The 24527-nt window shown below is 49.3% G+C and overlaps 1 protein-coding gene across 1 annotated transcript; it reads left to right on the forward strand.

Moving 5' to 3' along the window:
• Positions 1-835: 835 nt before the first annotated feature.
• Stmn1 (stathmin 1) lies at positions 836-6359 on the forward strand. The gene is made up of 5 exons (NM_019641.4): positions 836-945; positions 2619-2691; positions 3183-3355; positions 5320-5511; positions 5848-6359. Exons 2-5 carry the CDS (start codon positions 2679-2681, stop codon positions 5917-5919), a joined length of 450 nt encoding a protein of 149 aa, NP_062615.1. The 5' UTR covers positions 836-945; positions 2619-2678; the 3' UTR covers positions 5920-6359.
• The last annotated feature ends 18168 nt before the right edge of the window (positions 6360-24527 follow it).

Raw genomic sequence — 24527 nt, forward strand, 5'->3', positions numbered from 1 at the left:
GTGGCTCCTTTTGTTTACATTCTCAAAGTGAGCCCAGCCCCGCTCTAGGGAGCACGTGCTTTCAGAACAAAAGGAGCAAAGTGTATCTAGAACTGCCATCGCTCTTCCCTTCCCTTTCCTGTCACCGCAAGGCTTTAGCAGTCCAGATGGAGTCTGCCTTTAAGCTTAGTGGCTTTGTTAAACCCAAGATCAGATTCCAGAGCCTCCCGCTGTCCTGCCTAGATCCCAGTGTTTCCAGCTCGGGAGGCTGAAGGGTAGAATGCAAGTGGCCAAGGGAAGAACCACGCCCGTAATCTGCCAGTAGGAAATGGGTTAGGGACTGCGTTGTTGCGCTACAGGTGACAAGCTGCCGTGTGTCCGTGATAGGACACCGAGGGTAGAGGATCGTGCAGGGGCGTGGAGTGGCACTATCTTGTCACAGGGTTTCGGGCGTTTTAGGCGACCGGGAGGGGTATGGCATCAAAAGGGATATTGCTTAGGGAGCCAAATAAACTCCTATGGCTGGGTAGAGGTAGAGTCCAGTCGGTCGAGGTCTAAAAGAAGTAGGTTAGGACCGACCCCTCCCCTGCTCCTCACCTCGCCCTGCAGTTTTCCTAAAGAGAGTCCCATAACCGATTCAGTCCTGCGGCCGCAGCCAAATGCTCTTCCGATCAGAGACACCCCACCCACCCACGCTAGTCCCGGCTAACACCTAGAGAGACCCCCCACCAGGAGTGCCCCACCCCTAGCATTGTCCTCCTGCCCCCCTGGCCCGGACTACAATTCCCGAAATGCTTCTCTCCAGAGAGGCGGTGCTCTCCAGGCTTCGGGGCGGGACTGGCACGTGCCGTCACCCGCAGCCAATGCGGAGCGCCTGGTCTGGGTCACGTGCCGCTGTTTGGCGCTTTTGTGCGCGCCCAGGTCTGTTGGTGCTCAGAGTGTGGCCAGGCGGCTCGGACCGAGCAGGTGGGTGCAGGCTTGGCTTAGGCGGAGGCTACGGCGGGCTGGGGAGCAGCCGGGAACGCGGCGGGTCCCCCAGCCGGGCACAGGAGATGGGCGGAGACCCCGAGCCCCAGCGGGTGGGGGGCGTTGGTCTTTTGTGTGGAGCTCGGGCGGAGCCTTGGCTTTTGTCCCTATTCCCTGGAGATGCGGGCTGGAGGGGAGGGGGCGCGGCCAGCGCTGGGCTTTAGCCCGGGTGCGAGCGTGGAGACAATAGGAGGCGTGAGCCGTCCTCTGCATCTACCGCCCGGCGGGCGCGGCTGTTCGGGGGGTCCCCATTGTCTGAAGGAGAGCGAGGCTGGGGGCGCTCGTGCTGCTGAGGGGCGGCGCCCGCCCGGTCTCCCGGGGCTTCGGGGCGGTGGTCCCGGACAGCTCTGGGCACTCCGTCAGTGGGTGAAGGCCGTGCGACCGAGCCCTCTACAGCCACCCCAGGGCTGCGTGTCCGCGAGGTGTTTTTGGCGGGAGTTGGGGGGCAGACGGCCGCGCGCTGCCAGCCCGAGAGGGGCGGGGCCACCCCGGAGGACCGTTGGCCCCGCCCATTCTGTCGCTGCCCACGCGCGCGGGCTCCCGAGCGTGGAGAGGTTCGCGGAGATTCGAAAAGGCGCGGGGAGCCGAGGGGCGGGGCCAGGGGCCGGAGCGTAGGGCGTGTTCTGATTGGCCCGGGCCGCCAGCCTGCCCGCCTGGGCCAGGACCACGCCCATGCTGTGTAGTCTGCTGCGTTGGGTGCTCTGCTACAGATAAATGCATTTTTTTTCGTTGCTTCGTTTTTGCAGTGTCTAGTGTTTGGAACCTTTAGTCATACGCTTCGGGGCTAAAAGAATGGTGATCTTTTTAAAAAAAATACTCGAGAACTGTTGAAAAAAATGTTTGCGACATAAGGCATCAAATGTGACAAACCTCAGGCGGGTGTGGTGGCGCTTGTCTGTAATCTCAACACTCAGAAGCTGCCCCCCCCCCCCGCCCATGTATGCATCGAACATGGAACCCAGGGCTTTGCAAATGTTAAGTGTTAACCCAGTGGGCTAAACCCCACCCCTCTACCCTGAGGAGGCTGAGGCAAGAGGATTGTAATTTTACAGCCAGCCTGGATTAAGTAGACCCTGCCCTCAAAAGAAACCTAGAGGTTCATACAACTTCATTTTCTCACTGTGAGGCTAGTAGCTTAAACCCTAGGAACAATAGGACTTGAATATCATTGGCTGCCAGCTTGGGTGTTATTCACCGTGGCAGACACAGACAAAGCAGGGGTGGGTATTTCAATTGCACAATGAGTTGTAGACAGAATTAAGATGGCTCCGATCTCATTGTTGGGTTGAATCTGGAATATCTTATGTTGGGCAGGACAAAAACATTAAGGGACGGAATTCTTCAACCTTGTGATTGAACCCCTGAGTTTTGATATTCCAAGATTTTCTTTCTTTGAAGAATATCATTTAATTTGATTTTCTGCTGCCAGCGTTACTCAATGAAAATATCTCAATATGTCCCAGTGTTTCTAGATTGATATTTTAATGATGTTTCTTGATTTTCACATAATGATTTTCCTGACATTGTCAAGGGTGTGATTTGAGACCCCTTTGTGCTGATGACATAGGAGAAATGTGGAGAAATTGATTGCATGCTTTGAAAAATCGTTCCAGGGCTTTCCTTGCCAGTGGATTGTGTAGAGTATACAGCCAGTCTCTTGTCTTCTGTTCGACATGGCATCTTCTGGTAGGTAATTGATTTAGAAAACTGAAATCAGGGCGGGCTTATGGCTTTAGAATAGGAAGTGGTGCAGGCCTTAAGCTTTTAATTTGGCATTTGTGTTCTTTTCAAAATTTAATTTACAAGTAAAAATGCAATTGAGAAATGTTTATTAGTTGGATAAATATATAGAAATCTCAGCCATTCATACTTTTGGCTTGGTCCAAAGCAAAATGTGGGGTTTTACACACACCATTCTTTGTTTCCTAGGGAGTGACTGTCAAGTACTAATTCCTCAAGATGGTATTTGTTAGTCCAAAATGTTAAGCTTTTTAAAAAAAAAATGTTACTTGATTTCTTTTGATTTGTATTTTGATTCGATTACTACAAACACCTTCATTAGCTTTCATTCTGCTTGTTTTTTAGAATTATTGGTTTTTAAAAAAAAAATTATAGAACCCTTTATTTAAATAAGCAAGCCGGGTCTTTCTCATTATCATGCATCTGATCAACTCCAGATATTCAGGTGAAAGAGCTGGAGAAGCGCGCTTCAGGCCAGGCTTTTGAGCTGATTCTCAGCCCTCGGTCAAAAGAATCTGTCCCCGATTTCCCCCTTTCCCCCCCAAAGAAGAAGGACCTTTCCCTGGAGGAAATCCAGAAGAAATTAGAAGCTGCAGAAGAAAGACGCAAGGTAACCCTGACGATTTTCAGGAGATACAGGAAACTTATTAATGTAATGAGACAAACTGGTTTCATTTTCCTACAAAGGAAGAAAGGATTGTAGCTACACTGTGATCTTAAGTAGGAAATGTCCTTGTGCCAGAGGTTCAAAGGAAGCAGCAGCCATCGTTTAATGAGCTCCGCTCGAGCCAGCTCCTCACCTCAGGAGCTTTCTCGTAATAAATGGAGGCTCCATGGTGGCCATTGTCTCAGGTAACAGACTTGAAAATGGTATTAGGGCATTTTCCTGAAGTCCTGTTAGTAAGTGCTGGAGGCAGAATTTAAGCTAAACCTGTGTTACGTCAGAGAAGAGCTCACGCCTTTTCTCTTTACCAAACAGGACATTAGGTGGTGGGTGACCCTTTGTTTCCTTAGTTTTGCTTGTTTTTAAAGAGCTATGCAATAAAAACTTTAAAATTCCAGGGACGCGTTTCCTCACGTTCATTATAAAGTAACCTAACCGTCATTGAAACCTAATGAGGCCCGAAGGGGTAGCTCAGCAGTTAAAAGCTGCCTGTTCTTCCAGAGAATCCATGATTGCCAGCACCCATGGGGTAGCTCACAACACTCAGCTCCATTTCCAGGGGATCCAGCTGCCGCCATGTCTCCATGGTACCACACTCACAAGTAACACATGTATAAATAAATGTGCAAGCTGAACAGCCATGCACATAAAGGAAAATACATAAGAAATAAGGCCTTATGAGAGGCTGGAGAGGTGGCCCAGATGTTAAGAGGCTTGCTGTTCATGAAGACCAAAATGGTTCCTAGCACCTGCATTGGGTAGTTCACAATCTCCTGCAACTCTAGTTCCAGGGATCTGATGCCCTCTACTGGTTTCTAAAGGCCTGACACATATGCATATATTTTTATACAGACCATACACATTAAAAAAAAAAAAACTAATGAAAAGTTTAACAAATATTAATTATAGAAGAGTTGGAACATGAAACTATAGCCATTAGAGTCATTTTATTTCCTAGAGGTATCCACTGTTACCATGTATTTCTGTCCATGCAACAGTATTGTTATTAGGAACTTTTATAAAAGACTTTTACATAAGTGTGCATAAAATCTCTTCCATCTCCAGGGAGGAGGATTTAGCTGGGTAAATCTATAATCCTAGTACTTGAAAAGTGAAGGTAGGGAGATGAGAAGGTCAGGATTATCTGTAGCTAAATGAACGGTTGGAAGCCAGCCTGGCTGGGGCTATACTTCTGCTGCAAGAGTGCTTACATGGTAGAGGTGGGAAGATCACATTTTCAAGGTTGTTAGTTCAAGGCCAGCCTAGAGTCAGAGCCTGTCTCAGAACACAAATAAAAAGGATGTCAGCATTTACCCTGGTGTGCCATCTGCCTGCTCTTTCATGTAGGAGCAGGAGAAAACAATATAACTAGAGAGGAGAGCTAGGTCTTGTGTTCCGTAGTCAGACTACACAGTAACTGCCTACGTGGTGACGCTCCCATCTGGACAGATACTGTCAAAGGTGCCCTGCACTTAAGTAGATTATTACTCAAGTCATCTGAATACTTTAAGCAATAAAGTAAAACTATTTTTAAAATTTTACTCAAACTCTTCTAAGGGTTTCCTTAACAGGTAATTTGGAAGGAAATCTGAGCAAGCTAGGCCGGTGTGTTCTGTAGCTATAATCCCAACTCTGGGAGGGATGCGAGTAAGTCAGGTTCCAGGTGAGCCCTTGCTATACACAGAGTTCCAGGCTAGCCTGGGCTACACAAGATCTTGTCTCAAAACCAAGCTTTTGAATGTACAGCCAGTTTTCCATAGTAGGAAAACGGGTGATTCAGGTACTTCAGCTCCTTGCTTGAATATTTAGTTTCAGGGGACCTTTTTTCTGCCTTTCCCTGATAAATAATTTGTTGCAGTTTTAACAAATGCCAAAGGTACTTCAGAGGGGCCTGTTAACTTTTTTTGCAGTCTCATGAGGCGGAAGTCTTGAAGCAGCTCGCGGAGAAGCGGGAGCATGAGAAGGAGGTGCTCCAGAAAGCCATCGAGGAGAACAACAACTTCAGCAAGATGGCGGAGGAGAAGCTGACCCACAAAATGGAGGCTAACAAAGAGAACCGGGAGGCGCAGATGGCGGCCAAGCTGGAGCGCTTGCGAGAGAAGGTTGGTTTCTTGCTTTAGAGAGTTAGCAGCTTCAGGCAGGGGTGAATCGGCTTAAACTGTCTTAATAAAAATATGACTGGTTCCTTTTTGTCATCAGTTTGGGGCTTAGCATTCAGTAGGAGTTCCCAGCATGAGTGCATATTCCCTGGGAGAACAGTCAGAGCCTAGCTGTTCTCAGCCCCAAGAGACCAACAGCTTTAAGATGATGTCTCGGGATTTTTGGTTTGGGATTTCCATGGGTTGTGTGACTGAAGCTGTGTTGGACCTCGTAGGCAGGGGACAGGGCTCAACAAGTTATTTTTTGGACAGATGACACTTACGTACAGTTTCTTCCAGGACAAGCACGTGGAAGAGGTGCGGAAGAACAAAGAATCCAAAGACCCCGCGGATGAGACTGAGGCTGACTAAGTTGTCCCGAGAACTGACTTTCTCCCCGACCCCGTCCTAAATATCCAAAGACTGTACTGGCCAGTGTCCTTTACTTTCCCTCCTGACAGATAGTCTAGAAGCCGATGTAGGACCGTATAGGTAGATCCAGACCGTGAGATGTTTTAGGGGCTCAAGGGGAGAAACTGAAAGTGTTTTACTCTTTTTTAAAGTGTTGGTCTTTCTAATGTAGCTATTTTTCTCGTTGCATCTTTTCCACTCGGGCACAATCGGTGTGCTGGGTTAATGGCTAGTTCTGTATTGACTGTGGAAGATGTTTGTGAAGAGTATGTGGCGGCTTCTTCCAACCCATTAGATGCTGAATATCTGTCCACTTTGCGATCCCAATTCTGTCCCAATCTCACCAGATGCTACTGTACTTGAATGGTTAATAAACTGCACAGTGCTGTTGGTGGCAGTGACTTCTTTCTGTTCAGGTAGTGACAGGCCGTAGACCTTTTCTCTGTGGCCTCCTGCTGCTGCAGACACCCAGCCAGTCCTCAGCTCCCAGGCCCTCTGATTGTCCTCACACAAGCTCGGCTTTGTTCTGCTGTCTTCCCCAGCTCAGCTGTTATTTTCTTTCAGATGTTTACGTGCAAACAAGCAGGGTTTTGTTCCCCTTAGAAAGGCTGCTTACAGGCACAGAGTGATTTCCAGAGAACAGTTTAGAGGCGTCCTTAAGGTCTTAGGATATTTGATGGTTTGTTTGCTTAATATGACAGCTAGGAGGAGAGGTGCACCCTATGTCCCTTCCGCAAGCGACATCCTGAGATTTCAGAATGCTCAGGAACCTAATTGTGCTGTTCTCGTGACACCTGTGAGGACAGGAGAGCAGCACTGACATCCACTGAGGTCAGCACACTGCCTCTCGGCTCAGGGAAGGCATGGGCAGCTTTCCTGGCCCTTTTGGGAAATAACTAATTGCTTACAGTCTGTCTGCCCCTCGAATCTGCATAAAGCTCTTAGAAGCTGAGTGTCCACAGCAAGAGCCTGCCAGCAGGAGGGCTGAGAGGGCCTCGGGGACCAGGCTTAATGGTGTGTGCCTGGAATTTCAGCGCGTGGGAAGCAGAGATGGGAGGTGCTGGGGAATTGAAGACTCCAACCTAGGCTACTGAGGCTGTGTCTCCATTCAATAAAGAAGCGGAGCTCCAGGTGACTAGTGAGCCTCCCGTTCCCTACGGATGCAGTTGGGGGAGGGGGGCTCTGAGTGTGCAGAGAGCATGCCTAGAGCCACTCTGGCACTGTATAAGTAATAATTGTTTTCTGACAGAGGCCAATGAGTGATGCTTTTCTGGGCTTGAGCATCGGTGTGCCTTGAGTTGAATATCAAATTGTGCAGAAGGAAGACCATTGTATGAGTTCTGAGAAACAGCTGAGGTCACATAGGGCAAATAGAAACAAAATCAAGGGCAGCTCCATAAACAACAGTGGTTCCTTCTGAGCAGAGCTGAGGTGAGGTATATGAAGGGGTGTGGCGCTGCTCGGCATCGGTGGGATCCAGTGCCTGCCGCATGAGATGAGGACCTGCTGAAGGTTGGCTTGGGGAACATGGTCATGACTGAACAGATGGGAGTCAGAATGTGAGCCTGACACAACTTGCATTGGAGAGACAAGCAGGAAAGGGGCCATTTCTCATAGATGGGATGAGAATGTTAGCTGTGACTACAGTGGGCATGCGGACAAAGGATAGTCATGGGGGTTTGTGAGCTGCGTAATGTTAAAAAAAATGCTGTGCTGGGGTTAAACGGTGCCACACATGCAAGGTAAACTCTACGGAGCTACATGCCCACCCCAGGGGAGCCAGGGCCTTTTCCTAGGCCTAGGTGTTTGGCTGCCTCAGGACTCTGAGCTCACCTAGAAGGCTGGGTGTCAGCCCTTCCCTGAGTAAGGTCAGAGTAGTTTGACTGTAGCCAGGCAGGGCCTGTCACCATGGGGCATTCCTTCTCATCCTGAGAAGAAAAGGAGATGGCCTGTCCTAAGAGGTTTTTTTTTTTTTTGGTTTTTTTGCTAAAGAGCTGTTTAAGACAGGGTCTTTCTGTGCAGCCCTGGCTGTCCTGGAACTCACTCTGTAGACCAGGCTGGCCTCGAACTCAGAGATTCACCTGTCTTTGCTGCTGCCCAGCCCGCCCTAAGAACATTGCATTGAATTTAAACAATTTACAGTTATTTAGAGGGCTAACCCAGAAGGTATGGCACACATAGTCCTACAATAGTAGGACTTGGAAGCAGATGCAGGGGGATTGCAAAATTCAAGACCAACCTAAGGCAAGGTCCTGTTTCCAAAACAAAAAACCACAACATGGTTTTACACCTATGATCCTAGCACTTAAAGAGGCTGAGGCAGAGGACTTCCAGGAGTTAAAAGGCCAGTCTGGGTTATAGTTGAGGCCCTTTCTCTAAGGCCTGAGGATGTAAAATAAGTTTAACAAGCACTCCAAGTGTACTCTACCCTGGGCTGTGTGCTAGGGAGAGGAGGTGGGTCCCTACTCAGCCTGTGTTCACACGCGAGTTTGGAGACGGCTCACCCGAGAGTGGGAAGAACCACGGGCTTGGCCAAGTACTTAGAAGTAACTGTAAGGAATGGGTGGCCTGAGGAGCTTAGGCGGGAAAGGGCTTGAGCTAGCCCCTTTGTCAGCGGACTCAGTTCCGGCCCCAGACAAAGCACTTGCCTAGTATACACTTATAAAGCCTGCCATTGTGGCAGGTGTAGAGAGGCTGTCATAGTGGGTGCTGGGAGGCTGTCCCTCTATCCTAAGTAGTGGAGGCCTCACAAAGACAGGTGTTAGAACACAGATTTCATTTCATTTTTTGTTTTTTTGAGACAAGGTTTCTTTATGTCTTAGAAATTGTTCTGTAGACCAGACTGGCCTTGAACTCAAGAGATCTGCCTGCCTCTGCTTCCCAGAGTGCTAGGGTTAAAGGTACCACCGCCTGTCAGAACATGGATTTTTAAGGAAGAGAACATAGACGGGGGTGACTTGATAGACACTAGATTGAGAAGAGACCATGTTTGGGGGCGGGGGTGCTAGAGCCACACTGGTGAAGAGGGAGGGAGGGTGCTTGCTGGAGGGCTCTAGAGGGGTCTGTGTGACTCACTGAGGACCAAGCTGGGTTGTGCAGCGAGACCAGGGATACAGGAGAAAAACCACTCAGGAGCCCACAAGGGAATGGGAATAATGCGGCGAGAGAAAAATGAACGGTCAGAATTGGGTCACATGCCTACTGAACCCGTAAGAGAGTCCACCCCAGGCTCCGGGCTGCCTGAAAGGGTTGGTGGTATCTGGCAGCCCCGTGCCTTCTAGACTTGGATACCCCCATTACCCTACTGTTGCATCCAAACTCTGCTAGCAGAAAGCCCTACGTGTAACCCGGGCCACGCCCTTCAAAGCAGTTCACAATCATCTCTTGCTACTCTGTGTGTGGGGAAAGAGGTTCTGCCCCATCCCAGCAGGTCATAAGTGCTCCCCTCCCTTCTGCACAACCTCACAGTGGATGGTTGTGGTTTCTAGGTAAGTGCACTGGAGAGAAGAGTGGCTGCCTTCCCCGACAGCCCGGCTGTCTTGACTCGGTGTTAACCGTGATTCAGAATAAGCCAAAGGCAAGGCCTGGTCTCTATGGACCTTGTTGGAATGCAGGTTAGCCTAGGTGCCCTGGAAGCTACCTGCCAAGCCAAGATTGGCTCTCTGTCTGGTAAGACTGCCAACTCGCTGTGACCGCATGACTCACTGTGACCAGATGCCAGGGATCCCCACAGTGAGCTGAACTTGAGGTCCCAGAAACTTCTAGAAGAGTGAGGTCTCCTGACACCTGCCGCTCACACAGAACGCTGAGCATCCTTGTGCTTGAGCCTACCATCAGTGGAAGCTCCAGTTCTGCACTTAGGAGGTGTAAGAGCTCGGGGATGGGGCTCAGTCGGCAGAGCAGTTGCCTAGCATTCATAAAGCCCACTCTGGTTCCACCCCCAGCACCATACACATCAGCTGTGAGAGCATACACTTGTACCAGGCCCGGGCACTGGGAGACAGGAGGATCCAAAGTTCCTGTCGTCCTTTGCTGTATCGTGGTTTTGAAGCCAGCCTGGGATTTATGACGCCCTAACTCATTTCTTTTAAAAGGCACAGAAAAAGGTTTTAGACATGCATGTAGATTTTTAAAGCTTAGTTGTAATGGGCTTCAAACGGTAGCACCTTCTGGCCAGGCCCTTGCCTCTGACCACTAAGTCCTAAAGAGACAAGACTGATCCAAGGGAAGAGAGAGACAGGTGGAAAGAACCAGATGCTCCAGGACTGTTATCTCTGCAAATAAAGAGACAGTCAGACATTCTGTTGGGACAGCGAGACACGTAAATACAGGTGTGTGAGTTCAGTCCCCAGAACCACCAGCCTGCACCTACACATGTACACAAAGGATCCATGTAAGTAAATGTAGAGATATTATGCTGAATTAGATAACCACTCCCATAGTCTACCTCAGTGCACCTGCTTTGCCCTGTGGACCCCATGGGGAGTTAGCTCTGCCAACTAAACTAACCCTGGAGGTGTCCAACTCTTAACTGGAATCCTCCTACACCCGAAGGCACAAGCTGACAAGTTGACAGCCCTCAGCCATCTTCAGTCATCAGGCACGTTGCTGGCCCGTGCTGCATTTTAAATGATTGGATGAGTTGACATTTGCACAGAAGAATCTTGATTTTAGGCTTCTTGAAAAACCTTTACGCTTTGGCTTTCAGTCCCACCCACAGTCCGCTCCTGGTGGCTGCTGCCCCCTGGTGGCAGGACTTGCGCACCACAGCTCTCTCCTCCCGGTGCACCTGCTGGCCGGCAGGGGCACTGGCTTCAAAGAGCTCAGCCTAAGTGAGAGACTCCTGTCTCAAAACGCAAGGTGGACAGCTGCTGAGAGGCCTGACAACACTCTGCCCTCCACATGTGTGTGCACATGCAAACACACACACACATACACACAGGCACACACGTCCATAGTGTTTTTTATTTTGTTGCCAGGAAAATGCTTAGGATGAGACACCTTAATTACAATTACTACTCTTCAGTCCTTAGAAGAGGCAACCATCCTTGAAGGCACGGTATTACACAGCAGGACCTAGGGACTCTCCCTGCACGGTTGTGTCGTTCACTACTGGGGCAGATGAGTGGCCACTGTGGTGTTCCGTCTAAGGCTACAGGTTCCTTAACTCATCCTGGAACATGGAGGCATAAGAGTTTGCAAGATGTCGCTCTGCCCCAGGTGAGGAGGGGCCTTTGTCTATAATCCCCACATCAACTTCTGGAGGTAGCCCTCAGTGCTAGGTGGAGGCCACCCTCCTTATTTAGAAGAGCCTCGAGCCACATAAACGACTTGCCAGCTGTCTTAGGCAATTAGTAATGGTCTCAGAGATTGTTCAATTTCCATACAGCAGCCAAAGAGGGTTTGTTTTGTTTTGTTTTTTGAGTCACAGAGAATAGGATTCAAGGTGCAGCCTGGCAGCTGTACAGGGCTTTGGGTGTTCTTGCCGGCACCATAATCCCTACAGCTGGCAGTAAACGCTGGGGACTGAGTTTAGAGAAGCAACACACTGGGGGCCTGCCATCTTCCCTCAGTGACTGATCCACAACTTCATGGGTCTTCTCAGCCTGGCCCTGACAGGAAGACAAATGTGGGACCCACAGCCCACTGCAGCAGCCCCTGGGACATCTCCACAGCTGGATTTTTGTCCAGCCCCTCCAGGAGTCTCTCTGTTCTTTCTGGAACTTAAAATATCTGTAAGCCAGGTATTGCGGTGCACATCTTTCATCCCAGAGTTCAGAGAGTAGAAGCAGGCAGATCTCTGTGAGTTCAAGGCCAACCTGGTCTAGAGAATGAGGCGGGATAGAAGTACTCAGTCAGTTTGGAGGGAGCGTGTTGACATTTGAACACTCTGTGTCTCCTCTGAGAGGACCACTGTCCACCCTGCTGACCCTCCTTCCCTGGGCACCTGTGCTGTCTGCGTGTGCTTTTCTTTCTCTCCTTTCTTGCTATGACTCGTTTTCTGAACTCTTACTGATGTATATATTCACAGTAAGTAAGAGTTTATGCATGCCATCTTAAAGCTCAGATAGTCTTGTGTTGTCATTTTTACTCTCATCCCCACTCATGGTTTACAGGGGATTGAAGGTTGGGGTCAAGGGTCACATGCTCAGGGTGCTCTCAAGTTGGATTCCCAGGTCCCTTTCTTGTTCAGATCCAGCATCTCAGATGTGTCTGGTAACCACGCTTACCATCTCCTCTTGACCGATCCCCCTCGGTGATTCCATTTGGCCATCATGGTAGGCTTGCCAGACCCCTCTGATCCATTCTCTCCTGAGAAAAGACTTGCATGGCTTTTCCTGAGCACTGGTCTAGCCTCTGCTTATACCACCTCTTCTTACTGCCATCCCCTGTCCCCTGCCTGGAACAGGTACAATGCCTGGAGTGCAGCAGTCAGCTTGTGACTCTGAGGGTAAAAGTCTCATGACAAAGGTGACTGGAGCAGGGGACAGATAATGTCTTTGGGCCTTGGCGATATCATTTAGCTGCCACAGGAGCAAGGACTTGCCGTCCAGGTTCTGTTGCAGAAGGCAAATTAAATCAGTTACATATTTAGACTGCTGGCTCAAAGTGGCAGCCAAGTGCCTGCCATATAAGCTGGAGGGCCTGAGTTTGATCCAGCGCTCACATTAAAAAGCCGGGCCTGATGCACAACTGTAGCCAGGCATTGGGAGATTAAGGAGAGTGGGCAGACAGGTGGCTCCCTGCAGCTCTCTGGCTAACCAGTCCAGCCAGTTGGTGAGCTGAGCTTAATGAGAGAACATGTATCAAAAAGTTGGTGGGGAGTGCATGGTGGTATAAGCCTTTAAAACCAGTACCTAGGAGGCAGAGGCAAGCAGGGTTCTAAGTTCAAGGCCAGCCTGGCCTACCTAGTGAGACCCTGTCAATACTAATACTATAATAATAACATGAAGAACAGTGGGGAAAGATGCCCACTGTCAACCGCTGTCCTCCACATGAATATGAACACACGGGCTAGGGAGGTGGCTCAGAGGTTAAGAGCACTGACTGCTCTCCCAGCGGACCTGGGGTTCAATTTCCAGCACCCACATGGCGGTTCACAAATGCCTGTAACCCCAGTTTCAGGGAATCCAACACCCTCACACAGACATGCACGCAGGCAAAACACTGATGCACATGAAATAAAAATAAAGAAGTCAATTAAAAAATATGAACACACATGCGTGTACACCTGAACACATACACGTCTATACCCACACGAAAACATGACATATAGCACATAAAAAAGAAAGTCGGGGGAGGGTAAGGGATTCCTACATTTACCAAGTTACCCATTCAGTCATTCAAGCACTACTAATAGGCGGAGGTTGTGCTAGAGTGTGTGCTTAGAATGCATAGGGCCTTAGGTTCAATCGCCAGAACCCAAAGGAAGAAAGTGGCCACAGAACTACGCATCAGACTCTAGTGTAGGGAGGGAGAGAGACTTAACATCATGCAACACAGAAGCCCGGCCTCAAGAAGTGCGCCCTCTGGTGGCATCTGGAAGGCAGGCCTGGTTCCTGCCCAGTTGACCCTTGAGAAGTTCCTTCTGGGCTAGAGTTTGATGTGCCAGGTGGGGTGGGGCTCCTCTCACCTCACGGAGGTGAGGTAATCCAAATAACCAACATTTCTCCCTGCGTTCTATATAAGCCTTACCACATTCTTACCACATTCTCTCCAGGGGAGGCATTCTTGTTCCCATTCCATAGCAAGAAAGGAGAAGGCGTGCCTCTTGCCTAACAATGGCTGTGCTAGTCAAGCCCAGAGAGTTTGATTCCAGAAGCAGTGCTCCTCCACCTGCCACCGGTTCCTGAGCCTTTTCTGTTCATATGGAAAAAGCCATTCCCTGGTTTGCCCCCTCCCCTTGCTATAGACACAGACTGCTCTCGTGGTCAGGCACCAGAAAGGGCCCTCCTGCACCCTGCACTCAAACGTGTTTGCAAGAAGCTCATCTCGGGCTGAGTGCTAGGAATGTAGGCCACATCACAGCAGCACATATCGTCCACCAGGGTGCTGGTAGGGTCACTGGTGGGACCAGTATGGGGACGGATAAAAGGCAACTGACAGGCAGCCTTAGGTAACAATGGGATTGGGTACATTTTGTTTTGTTTTTGTTTTTTTGAGACAGGGTTTCCCAGTGTAGCCCTGACTGTCCTGGAACTCACTCTGTAGATCAGGCTGGCCTCAAACTCAGAAATCCTCCTGCCTCTGCCTCTGTCTCTCGAGTGCTGGGATTAAAAGCGTGCACCACCACTGCCCGGCTGATTGAGCATATTTAGCAGAGGAAAAGGAACCATTTTAAGGAGACAACTCAGTTGACAACATGCTTGCTTTCCAAACATGAAGTCTTGAGTCCTGTTCTCAGAGCCCAGGTAAAGAAAGGCCAGGTCTGGTGGTTTTTTTTTTTTTTTTAGAAATAACCGAGGTGGGGATGTGGAGGCAGAAAGATCCTAAGTGCACTCTACTTAGTGAGTTCCAGGTCAATGAGAGGCTGTAAGGAGGAGGAGGAGGAGGAGGAGGAGGAGGAGGAGGAGGAGGAGGAGGAGGAGGAGGAGGAGGAGAAGGAGAAGGAGAAGGAGAAGGAGAAGGAGAAGGAGAAGGAGAAGGAGAAGGAGAAGGAGAAGGAGAAGGAGAAGGAGAAGGAGAAGGAGAAGAAGAAGAAGAAGAAGAAGAAGAAGAAGAAGAAGAAGAAGAAGAAGAAGAAGAAGAAGAAGAAGAAGAAGAAGAAGAAGAAGAAGAAGAAGAAGAAGAAGAAGAAGAAGCCGCCATCCAGGAGATGGTGGGGATGTTGGGTAAGGTCGGGGAACCACAGAGGACAGGAGTGGGTGTGGCTGGCTGGAGCTGTGTGGGTATTCCACGAAGACCAGTCAGAAGGAATGAAGCACAGAGCACTGGTGTTTATGGAGTGCCTGGCATGTGTTCCACGGGGCAGAGGAGACAGTCGAAGAACAAGTCATCCAGGTTCTAGGACACAAACCAGCACCCCTTACCTCTTCCTCCTCTGCTCCCCTGCTGGCCCCCATTGTTGCTAGCTACCAGGGTGGCTACAGCAGCCTCCCACACTAACCCCTGGCTTCGCCTTTGCCCTGTACAGCCTATAGCCCACGGGCAGTCCTGATCCTGTAAAGCCAGGTCTCCCGCTCCAGGGTTCATCGAAATGAAAGCAATTGCCACACGCATCAGTGATAGGCAAAGCTGGCTGTGGGACATGGGAACATGAGTCAGGTCTACGGGTTGTTAGCTCAGGGCGTGAGAGGCATTGGGAATCTGTTGACTGGAATTCCTGGTTGACTCACTGTGCTGGCCAACAAATTCAGCCCCTAGGATTCTAGGATCTAGAATTGCTGAGCACACACGTCCATAGACATATCTATAAGGAATTATATCGATTAGGTGGGTTAAGGTGCAAAGTCCCACTTTAAATATGGCCATGGGGTGGAACTCAGGAAAATAAAAATAAATATGAACTAGTATATATCTGTTCTATGTGCTGGTAGCCCCAGACTGTATAAGGAGGAGACAGAGAACTGAGCACAAACTTTCACTATTATCTGTTTCATTTAAAAAAATTTTAAATGACACACACACACAAACACACAAACACACACACACAGGGGCTTTTTTTGAGACAAGGTTTCTCTGTGTAGCCTCTGGCTGATCTAGAATACCATGTATAGGCCAAGCAGGTCTCAAACTTAGAGATGCATCTGTCTCTGCCTCTGCCTCCCAAGTCCTGGGATTAAAGTTGTGCCCCACCATGCCCACCTGCTTTCTGCTTCTCGACTGGAGCAATGTGACCAGCTGCCTTCTGCCTCCAGCCTTTGCTGTCATGATGTACTGTAGTCCCCGCAACTGTAAACCCAAATAGATGCTTTCTTCAATACTCGGCTTTTTTGTCAGGGTTTTTGTTGCAGCAATGAGGAAATTAACTAATTCTCTCCCCTGTGATAATCTTCATGAAGGTAGAGCCATCTATCCCGTTAGCAACTGTATCCCTGGCAACTGGAATGGGCCCTAATATGTAGCAGGTGAGATACTCAATATTTCTAGGAGGAAGATACCTGGACTCCGGCTATCCTCCACACAACTAGGAACCTTCATAGCAGTCTCCCATATCTCTTCCCACTGTGACGGTCATTGTCTGTCTTTAGCTCTGAATCTCCTGCCAGCTCTGTGACCTCCCTCCCTCTTCTTATTCTGTGTCTCTGTCTGTCTGTCTGTCTGTCTCTGCCTCCCTCCTCTCTCTCTCTCTCTCTCCCTCTCTCTCCCCCTCCCCCCCCCCTCTCTCTCTCTTTCTTTCATCTGTGTTTGCGTGTGTGGAAATTTCCACTTGGAAGCTACAAGAACAGCTTCGTTTCCCTGCTGGGCTAGAGGGGCTGAGTGGAAATTTCCATTGCCACACACAGCATCCCGCTGCAGAGTGCGCAGACTGTCTGGTCTTGCGGGCTGCTCACTGTTGCTGCCTCTGCACCTCTGCCTGGCTCAGCGGGTGGGTGTCCTCTGCAGACTGGTGGTCCTCCAACTGGGCTCATTGCACTTGAGGATCCAAGCTTAGGGCTGAAGGAGGACCCTAAAGGATCTGAGACCACCAAGTTCAATCTGTTCCTTTGAGACAGAGTAGGGTACCTTTTATTTATTCTTTGACAAATTCATGCCTATAAATAATGTATTTTGATTGTGTTCACCACACTCCCCCCCTCCCTTTCCCCTCCATCATTTCCTCCACCGTCCTCTGTCTATCTGTCTGTCTGTCGCCCTCCAAGTCTGGAACTCAAAGCGATCTGCCTGCCTCTGCCCTCCCCACTTTGAAGATATAAAAACCCACTGAGTTCCCTGAGCCCTAAGTCGGGAATGTTGACCAATCACGATGAATTAATCTTGCACAGGTGACCACGGCTTTAGCAAGTTCTGGAGTACATCAGTCATGCATGGCGCGTCCAGAGGATACCACCCCCAGCATCCCTCAGCTTCTGGCTCTGAGGATGAGTCCCCAGTGGGCACCTCTTCGCCACATTCTGACCGGTTATGAGTCTCTGTGTTAGCTGGAGCCCACTGCAGGGAGAGGCTGCTCCTCTGGCCAAGGCTGAGGGCAATGCTGACCAGTTGGTATAAGCATACATGTTAGAGGTTGGCTCCTTATAAAGACCCGAGGCCCAGAGGAACAGCAGATCATCCGTGGGTACACCAAAAAGAAAAACAATAAATAGACACAAAATCCTGGTCCTGCCTGAGCTGGCTGCTCTCCTTCTCTGTCCTGCATGCCCTCTGCCTTCCACTTTGACGAGCTTACTGTAGGCCAGCCCAGCACCCCACCCTCTTAGAGCCTCGGTTTCCCTAAGGGTACATCATGGCTCCTTAGACCTCAAGAGCTGCCTGTCCCTCCTCCCCACACCCCCGTCCCCTCCACAAACTGCCATATTTGAAAACTCTGTGTGTGTGTGTGTGTGTGTGTGTGTGTGTGTGTGTGTGTGTGTGTGTGTGTGTGTGTTCTAGAACCAAGAACACTTGCAGATTAAATATTCTTGCAGGGGACCTGGGTTCAGTTTCCAGCACCCATATGCTAGGGCGTCCCGCTATTCTCATTTTGATTAGACTTGAAACATCTAGAATTTTCCCTGAGGTGACCCCAGTCTACAGTTGGAGCCTGACTTAGTGGTTCCTGATCCCTGACCTCTAGGTGGCAGGTGACCTGAGGTTTTTGTTTTGTTGTTTTGTTGTTTTGTTGTTTGTTCGTTTGTTTGTTTGTTTGTTTGTTTTGTTCCCAGCTTTATTTTCAGGCCTCAGGTCAGATATTACCTGAGCAGTCCTAACTCTGCCTCTGCCCTTTGCCCTCCAGGCCATCTGAGTGACCTGGCCTGACCTTTATCCCCACCACTGGTGCTTAAATATTTACTAGTGATGATGGCACTGACCTTGAGACCGAAGAGCAGCCTGGACCAGAGGATCCTGGATGTGAAAGATGAAAAGGGCTTTAAGGAACAGGCAGACTTGGGTGCTAATACCAAACAGTTCTACTGGCTGTGTCTCAGCCTCAGTTTACCCATCTGTGAATAGGGCTGGAGGCGCAGTGTAAAAAATGCTGATTTACAGTTCCTGAGGAGGATCAGAGATACTGACTAAAATGTGCAAAGGGCAGGGCTACTCACAGAAGCCTGTGGTGGGAACAGGGTATTCTGCCTCTTGTGGTGGAAAGAGACAAGAGCCTTCAGAACTAGCCACTCCTGGCCCGAGCATCACTCCCTATTTCCTACACTACCTTTTAAAATGCATGGTAGTTATGTAACCCCCGCATTCCAACCCAGACATTCTAGCATGCCTATGTGGAGAGTAGAGACTGTGACTATCCTGGGATGGCCAGTGTCCCTGGAACAGTGACAGCCAACAGCACCTTCAGAAGAGAGATAGCTGTGGGCAGAGGCTTTGTGTCTTCTGAAAGAACTGTGCCCAGGCAAGGTTCTCCTATAGCAAATTGATGTAAGTGCGGACAGCACATGAGATCAGCCTTTGGGCCCAGTCGATCCAGAGGCAGCGAGGCCCAATTCCCAGGTCAATGAAAGCCGTTTTCTACATTCCACCTTTTCCTCCTGGACAGCTGCCTTCAGAAGCAAAGTGCATAAATGACAAAGCTGACCACGCCAGGACGGCCAAATGGCTCACACTGGGAATCCCAGGACTTGGGTGGGATGGGGTGATGGTCTTAGAAGGACTACATATGCGTGGTTTTCTTTTTTTTCTTTTCTTTCTTTCTCTCTTCCTTTCTTTCCTTCTCTCTCTCTCTCTCTCTCTCTCTCTCTCTCTCTCTCTCTCAATCTCTTTCTTTTTTTTCTTTTTTTTTTTTTGAGACAGGGTTTCTCTGTGTAGCCCTGGCTGTCCTGAAACTCACTTTGTAGACCAGGCTGGCCTCGAACTCAGAAATCCACCTGCCTCTGCCTCCCAAGTGCTGGGATTAAAGGCATGTGCCACCACTGCCTGGCTCTAGCAGTGGTTTTCAACCTGTGGGTCCCGACCCTTCTAGGGAGTTGCACATCAGATATCCTGCATATCAGAGATTTACATTACAATTCATTACAGTTATGAAGTAGCACTGAAGTAATTTTATGGTTGGGGGTCACTAAAACATGAGGAACTGGATTAAAGGGTTGCAGCATTAGGAAGCTTAAGAACCACTGCTGTAGAACATTCCAGGCCAACCTGGGCTACTTGACACCCTGCTTATAAATACGTCATTCCAGGCCAACCTGGGCTACTTGACACCCTGCTTATAAATACGTAATAAGTAACAGTGTTGGGTTCGGGTGGAAGCCGAGAAAACTCACTTCAGATATGGAAACTTTAAAGTGAAAACTTTATTTTCTGAGTGCTCAGGGAGGCAGCCAGCTTGGGTTCTGAACCTGGTCCCCCAAGGGAGATTGTACAACATTTGTAAAGGATGAAACACAAAACGAGGGGGCTAACTGGGGAGAGCTACCGAGTTATCCAATTGTATTTTGACATTATGGGTTAAGCAAGGAAGTACCCGCTGGGGACTGGGCCGTATTCAAGAAACCTGGCTTTAAGGTCCTTAATTCATTCTCCTGGGTGATAGGTCTGGAGCTCTGAGTGATAAGAGGGACAAAGGAGCGAGTCAGCTGCATATAGTTAATTAGGGCATACAGGCGATTGGTTATATCTTATAACTTACGCACCTTGGTTTAGATAACAGCAATTTCTATATTCTTTACCAGTTAACAGACAATTAAGAAACCATTTGGAGAAATGGGATAGGTGTTCATTCCTGGGCCTGGGAACATGACTTTGTTTGACCCTGCCAGCAAGATGGAGAAGGAGAAGTTGTCCTTGAGATGGCGGGGCTCTGACAATGGTTTACAACAGAAGCTGTGCAGCTGTAGGAAAGTCCCCACGGTTCCCCTGGAACCTGGGACCTTGAATTTAGTTTCTGAGGACAAAATGGTAGTACTTAGAGTAAGTTTCTTTTCCTAGTTCCCAACAACAGAAGAAGCAGAGGAACTGGACACTGCCATTGCTCAGTCAGTAGAGTGCTTGCGTCGAGTGCATGGCCCAGGGTTATCCATAGCCCCCAGCAGCCATGCATTAGTGGTACAGTGGGTAAGCCACAACTGCAAACCTAGTACTCAAGAGGCAGAGGCAGGAGGATCAGGGTAAGTTCATGGCCACCCTGGTCAACAAAAAGCAGTATTCAGCCACCAGCATGCCTACAGAGTGAGACCCTGCTCTGAGAAAGAGGGAGGGGGAGGAGTGGGGGAGATCTAATGCCCACTTTGACCCCCAGCTATTCCAGAGCAAAACCAGGGGAAGCTGTAGAAGGAAGAAAACAGTAACGAGGACCCAGCTTCCTTGCCTCAAAGACTTGGACTGTAGAAAGCGTCAGTCAGGAACAATCTACCCCAGGCCTAAGGGCTCTAGGAACCAAGGAAGGGACTGCCCGTACCAAGCCAGGACCCGCTCCCTCAGTGGGTTCCTGGTAGTCCCCAAGGGAAGCCAGTACTGTCCTGGGTACTGGCGGGACTGGATACTGCCGCCAGGTGCCTGGGTGCTGGCGAGGCCCTCTGTATTCAGGGTCCTGTTTCTTCAGCTGCGAGCTGCCTCTGATCAAAGGGCCCTCCCAGACCTTGCCAATCTCTGAAAGACCCCGGGTCTCTCAGTTCCCAACAGGAAAAGCCGAGGGAATTCAGAGCCCAGGGTCTGACCATAAACTCTGAGAGACATCAGGAAACCAGGTTTTGAATCCAGGACGTAGACTCTGTTTGCTTAGGCCTGGGTTCGTAGCTCAGGGGCAGGATGCTTGCTTGACCGTGTACCTCAGAGGCCTTTTCCAGGTAGGAGAGAGGAGGCTGGCAGAGCCTAGGTGTTTCTGAGTGCTACTCACTAAGGCATGGCAGCGCAATATTTGTTTCTCCTCCCACTGTACTTTTTACCTTTCCCACAGAAGTGAGCAGCACTGAGTGGCTCGGTTTGACCAGCTAACTAGGACATGTGACATGCTCCACTCTACAGCAGAAAGAATGCTGCCTCTCCAAATTCAGTTGTTTTAAATATCCCATTGAGGGGCTGGAGAGATGGCTCAGCAATGAAGAACACTGACAGTTCTTCCAGAGGTCCTAAATTCAATTCCCAGCAATTACAGATGGTGGCCCACAACCATCTGTAATATGATCTGATGCCCTCTTCTGGTATACACGCAGATAGAGTACTTGCATGTAAAATAAACAAATCTTTAAAAATAAAATCACACTGAGCAATTTGATTTAAAGCTGATTAAAGGCCTGAGAAAGTCAGTCTAGAACCCAGATCTTTCTCACTTCCCTCGCTCCTAACGTGCATGCTGAGAGAAATTCCTTGGGCCACACGGAGACCAAATCACCACAGTCAACTTCCACCCATACCCTAAGATTCTCTCTCCTACCTAGAAAGAAACCAAGGCCAGGGACCACACCCTGATGGACTTCCCTTGTGAATGAACATGTGTCTCTTGGGTTCACTCAAACTTCAAGAATTATTGTGGAGGTTCATTTCGGTTCTTATTTATTTATTTATTTATTTATTTATTTATTTATTTATTTATTTATTTATTTATTTTGAGACAGGGTTTCTCTGGGCAGCCCTGGCTCTTCTGGAACTCTCTCTGTAGATCAGGGTGGTCTTGAACTCACAGAGATCCACCTGCCTTTGCCTCCCGAGTGCTGGATTAAAGGAATGTGCCACTACAGCTTGGTCTATGTCCCTTTGTTATTCCCCTAAGTGCTGTCTCCTTTCCCCTTTCTTTCCCTTCTCCCTAAGTAAGATAATAATAAAACATTCCTGTGATGATGCCCCTGGTACATTTATGTCTCCTCTCCTATTTAATCTTCCCTGGACCCAGAGGGAAGACATGGGAAGAGGATATATTTAGACTCACAGCACATAGGTACTGTAGTTGGGTTGTTGCTTTAAAACCCACCTTGTCTTTGGGAGGTGAACAGATGACACAGGGCTAGGAGCTCTTGCTTTTCCTCTAGAGGACCTGACTTCAGTTCTTAACCCCCATAACAGGGCTTTGGGGGTGCTTGACTCCTTGTATTTCCAACTCCAGGAGAGTTAGCCTTCTTCTGACCTTGTAGGGTAACTGCATGTCCATTTGCATACACACGCATGCACACATACAGGCACACACACATTGAAAAATAAGAGACAAGTCTTAGCTGGACATGGCAACACACACCTTTAGTCCCAGTACTCAGGAGGTCAAGGCAGGCTTAGCTCTGTGAGTTCAAGGCCAACCTGATCTCCAGAGTGAGTTCCAAGATAAACTCTATTTCGAAAGCTAGAAAAGACAAGACATCTGGGGAGATGGCTCAGTGGTTAAGACCATTGGCTGTGCTTGCAGAAAGTGCGGTTTGTTTGATTCTCCCCACCCACACGGTGGCTCACATCTCTCTGTAACTCTGGTTCCCAGGGATTCAATGCCTTCTTCTGTCCTCATGGGCACCAAGCCCTTAGCTGCTGAGCCATCTTTCCAGACCCTTCTTTGGTGTATTTTGATGCAGATCTATTCCCACTCATAAGAGCCCCGCAAGCCAAAGGCGGAGAAGATTCTGTGCTAGCACACGGGACTTGGCCCCCATGGGAAGTTTTGAGGCCAGGTTCTCTGCTCTCCGCTGCAGCTACTCAAATCACTTCCCTTTGACCCAGCACTTCTGCTCCTAGGACTTTGCCTTACAGATACTCTGGCTCGATGTAGGGGAAAGGTCAGTCATCGCAGCCCCGTGTGTAACCAAAGAAAACAGCGGGATATCTGTGGCAGGAGATGAGACAGGCAAGATAACACTAAAGGAAGTTTAGCCATTTGTATAGATAAAGAGATTGGGGGTGAATGTGCAGGACGGACCAGCACTATGGGGTACCTAGTTCCAGAGAAAATGGCTTCTTGTGCCGTCAGCCTCCTGTATCAGCTGGGATAGCTCTTGTGGGCTGGTTCTCATTCCCTGGCCCAGATCACTCACACTTCCTGTAACTTGACACTCAGATTTTAAAGAAAAATGCTCCCACTCTCTTAATTAAAAAAAAAAAGTATTTATTTTATTTCTGAGATAAGGTCTCACTCTGTAGCCTTGGCCAGCCTGGAACTAAAAGTGTTTCTATGTCTGAGTCACTTTCACGTAATACTCTCAGAGTCCAAAAGAGGGCGTCAGATCCCCTAGGACTGGAGTTAACAGACAGTTGACAGGGCTATGTGGGTGCTGGGAATTGAACCCAGGTCCTCTAAAACAATAGCCAGTGCTCTTAACTGCTGATCCATCTCTCCAGCCCCACTCCTAGTGACTTTAAAACACAAAACAGTTTTCTTTGGGCAATTTGAGTTTTAGTCAAGTATTTGCTTTCCAAAGCTTAAATCTACTCTAGGCCTGAAGATTTCACAGCCCCCACCCCCACCCCTTCTTCTCTTCCTCCCTTCCTCCTCCTTTATCCCGAGCTTTTGTCCCTGCCGGCAAGAACACACTCAGGACAACCGAAATCTTCTGCTTACTTATCAGGAGGGAAGACCCTGAACCGGGAAAATGGCGCTGCTTATGTAGCCCGCAGCGTGACGTTTCAGCACCTGATGTGGCGTGTCAGCTCCTGATTCGTTGCTCGCCCATCACCCCATTACTATGCCGTGAGATGGGCAGTGACTAGGCGTGAGTTCACTCTTGCACTTGCGCATAAGGCTTGTTTACTAGTTAGGCGCAGTGGAAGCCAGCGCCATCTTATAATGGCGATTGCTCATGGCACGGCTCTCCACACTCCTTAATCTCTACAGGGTACTTACTGGGTATCAAAAATGTTCTGTGATACAACAGTGACTAGGCACAACCCAGGACCTCTGGGAGCTGACATTCCTTGTGGGAGATTCAGTCCTTCAGTTCTGGGAATGGAAGGTTCAGAGGGAAGCTGAGGTGGGCAGGGGACCCTCCATGATCAGGCAACATCTAGTTAGAGATCTGAGTGAAGGTCAGATAGACATGCCACTCTCGGGGACCCTGTGAGCAGCAGAGCCCTGTACACAGATGGCCCCCAGGCTTCCAGCGGGATTCTGCACTGCCATCTTGAAATCTTCAGTTTTGTATTTTCATTTTGCATAGGTCCCACAGATCCAGCCGTCAGCCTCATCCGAGGCACCTCAAGTCACCTCTTCACACACCCCAAGGGATAGCAGGAGACGTGCAAAGGTCCCGGGGCTGGGCAGGTGTTGCATCTTTGAGCCTGAAGTGGGAATAGAGACTCCTGGCCTTTGCACTTCACACCCTGTGGCTTTGTGCCTCTGCCCAAGCAAAGGGAGGAAGTGAGGGTCCACTCCAGCTTGCTGCTTAGGGAACCCAGCTGTTTCCTGGGGCATTTCACACACACAAAGGAAAAGCGGGTTTTCTCGGGCAACATGCCAAGCCACGTCACAGGGGACACCTGGCTTGTTGAAGCCTTGTCCCGTTCTATCCTGCTCTCTCCAGAGATCTGGTGTCTCCAGAAGCCCCACCTTGCTCTCAGCACACAGCTCC

This window comes from Mus musculus, chromosome 4 (assembly GCF_000001635.26).
Source record: "Mus musculus strain C57BL/6J chromosome 4, GRCm38.p6 C57BL/6J".
Taxonomy (NCBI): Eukaryota; Metazoa; Chordata; class Mammalia; order Rodentia; family Muridae; genus Mus; species Mus musculus.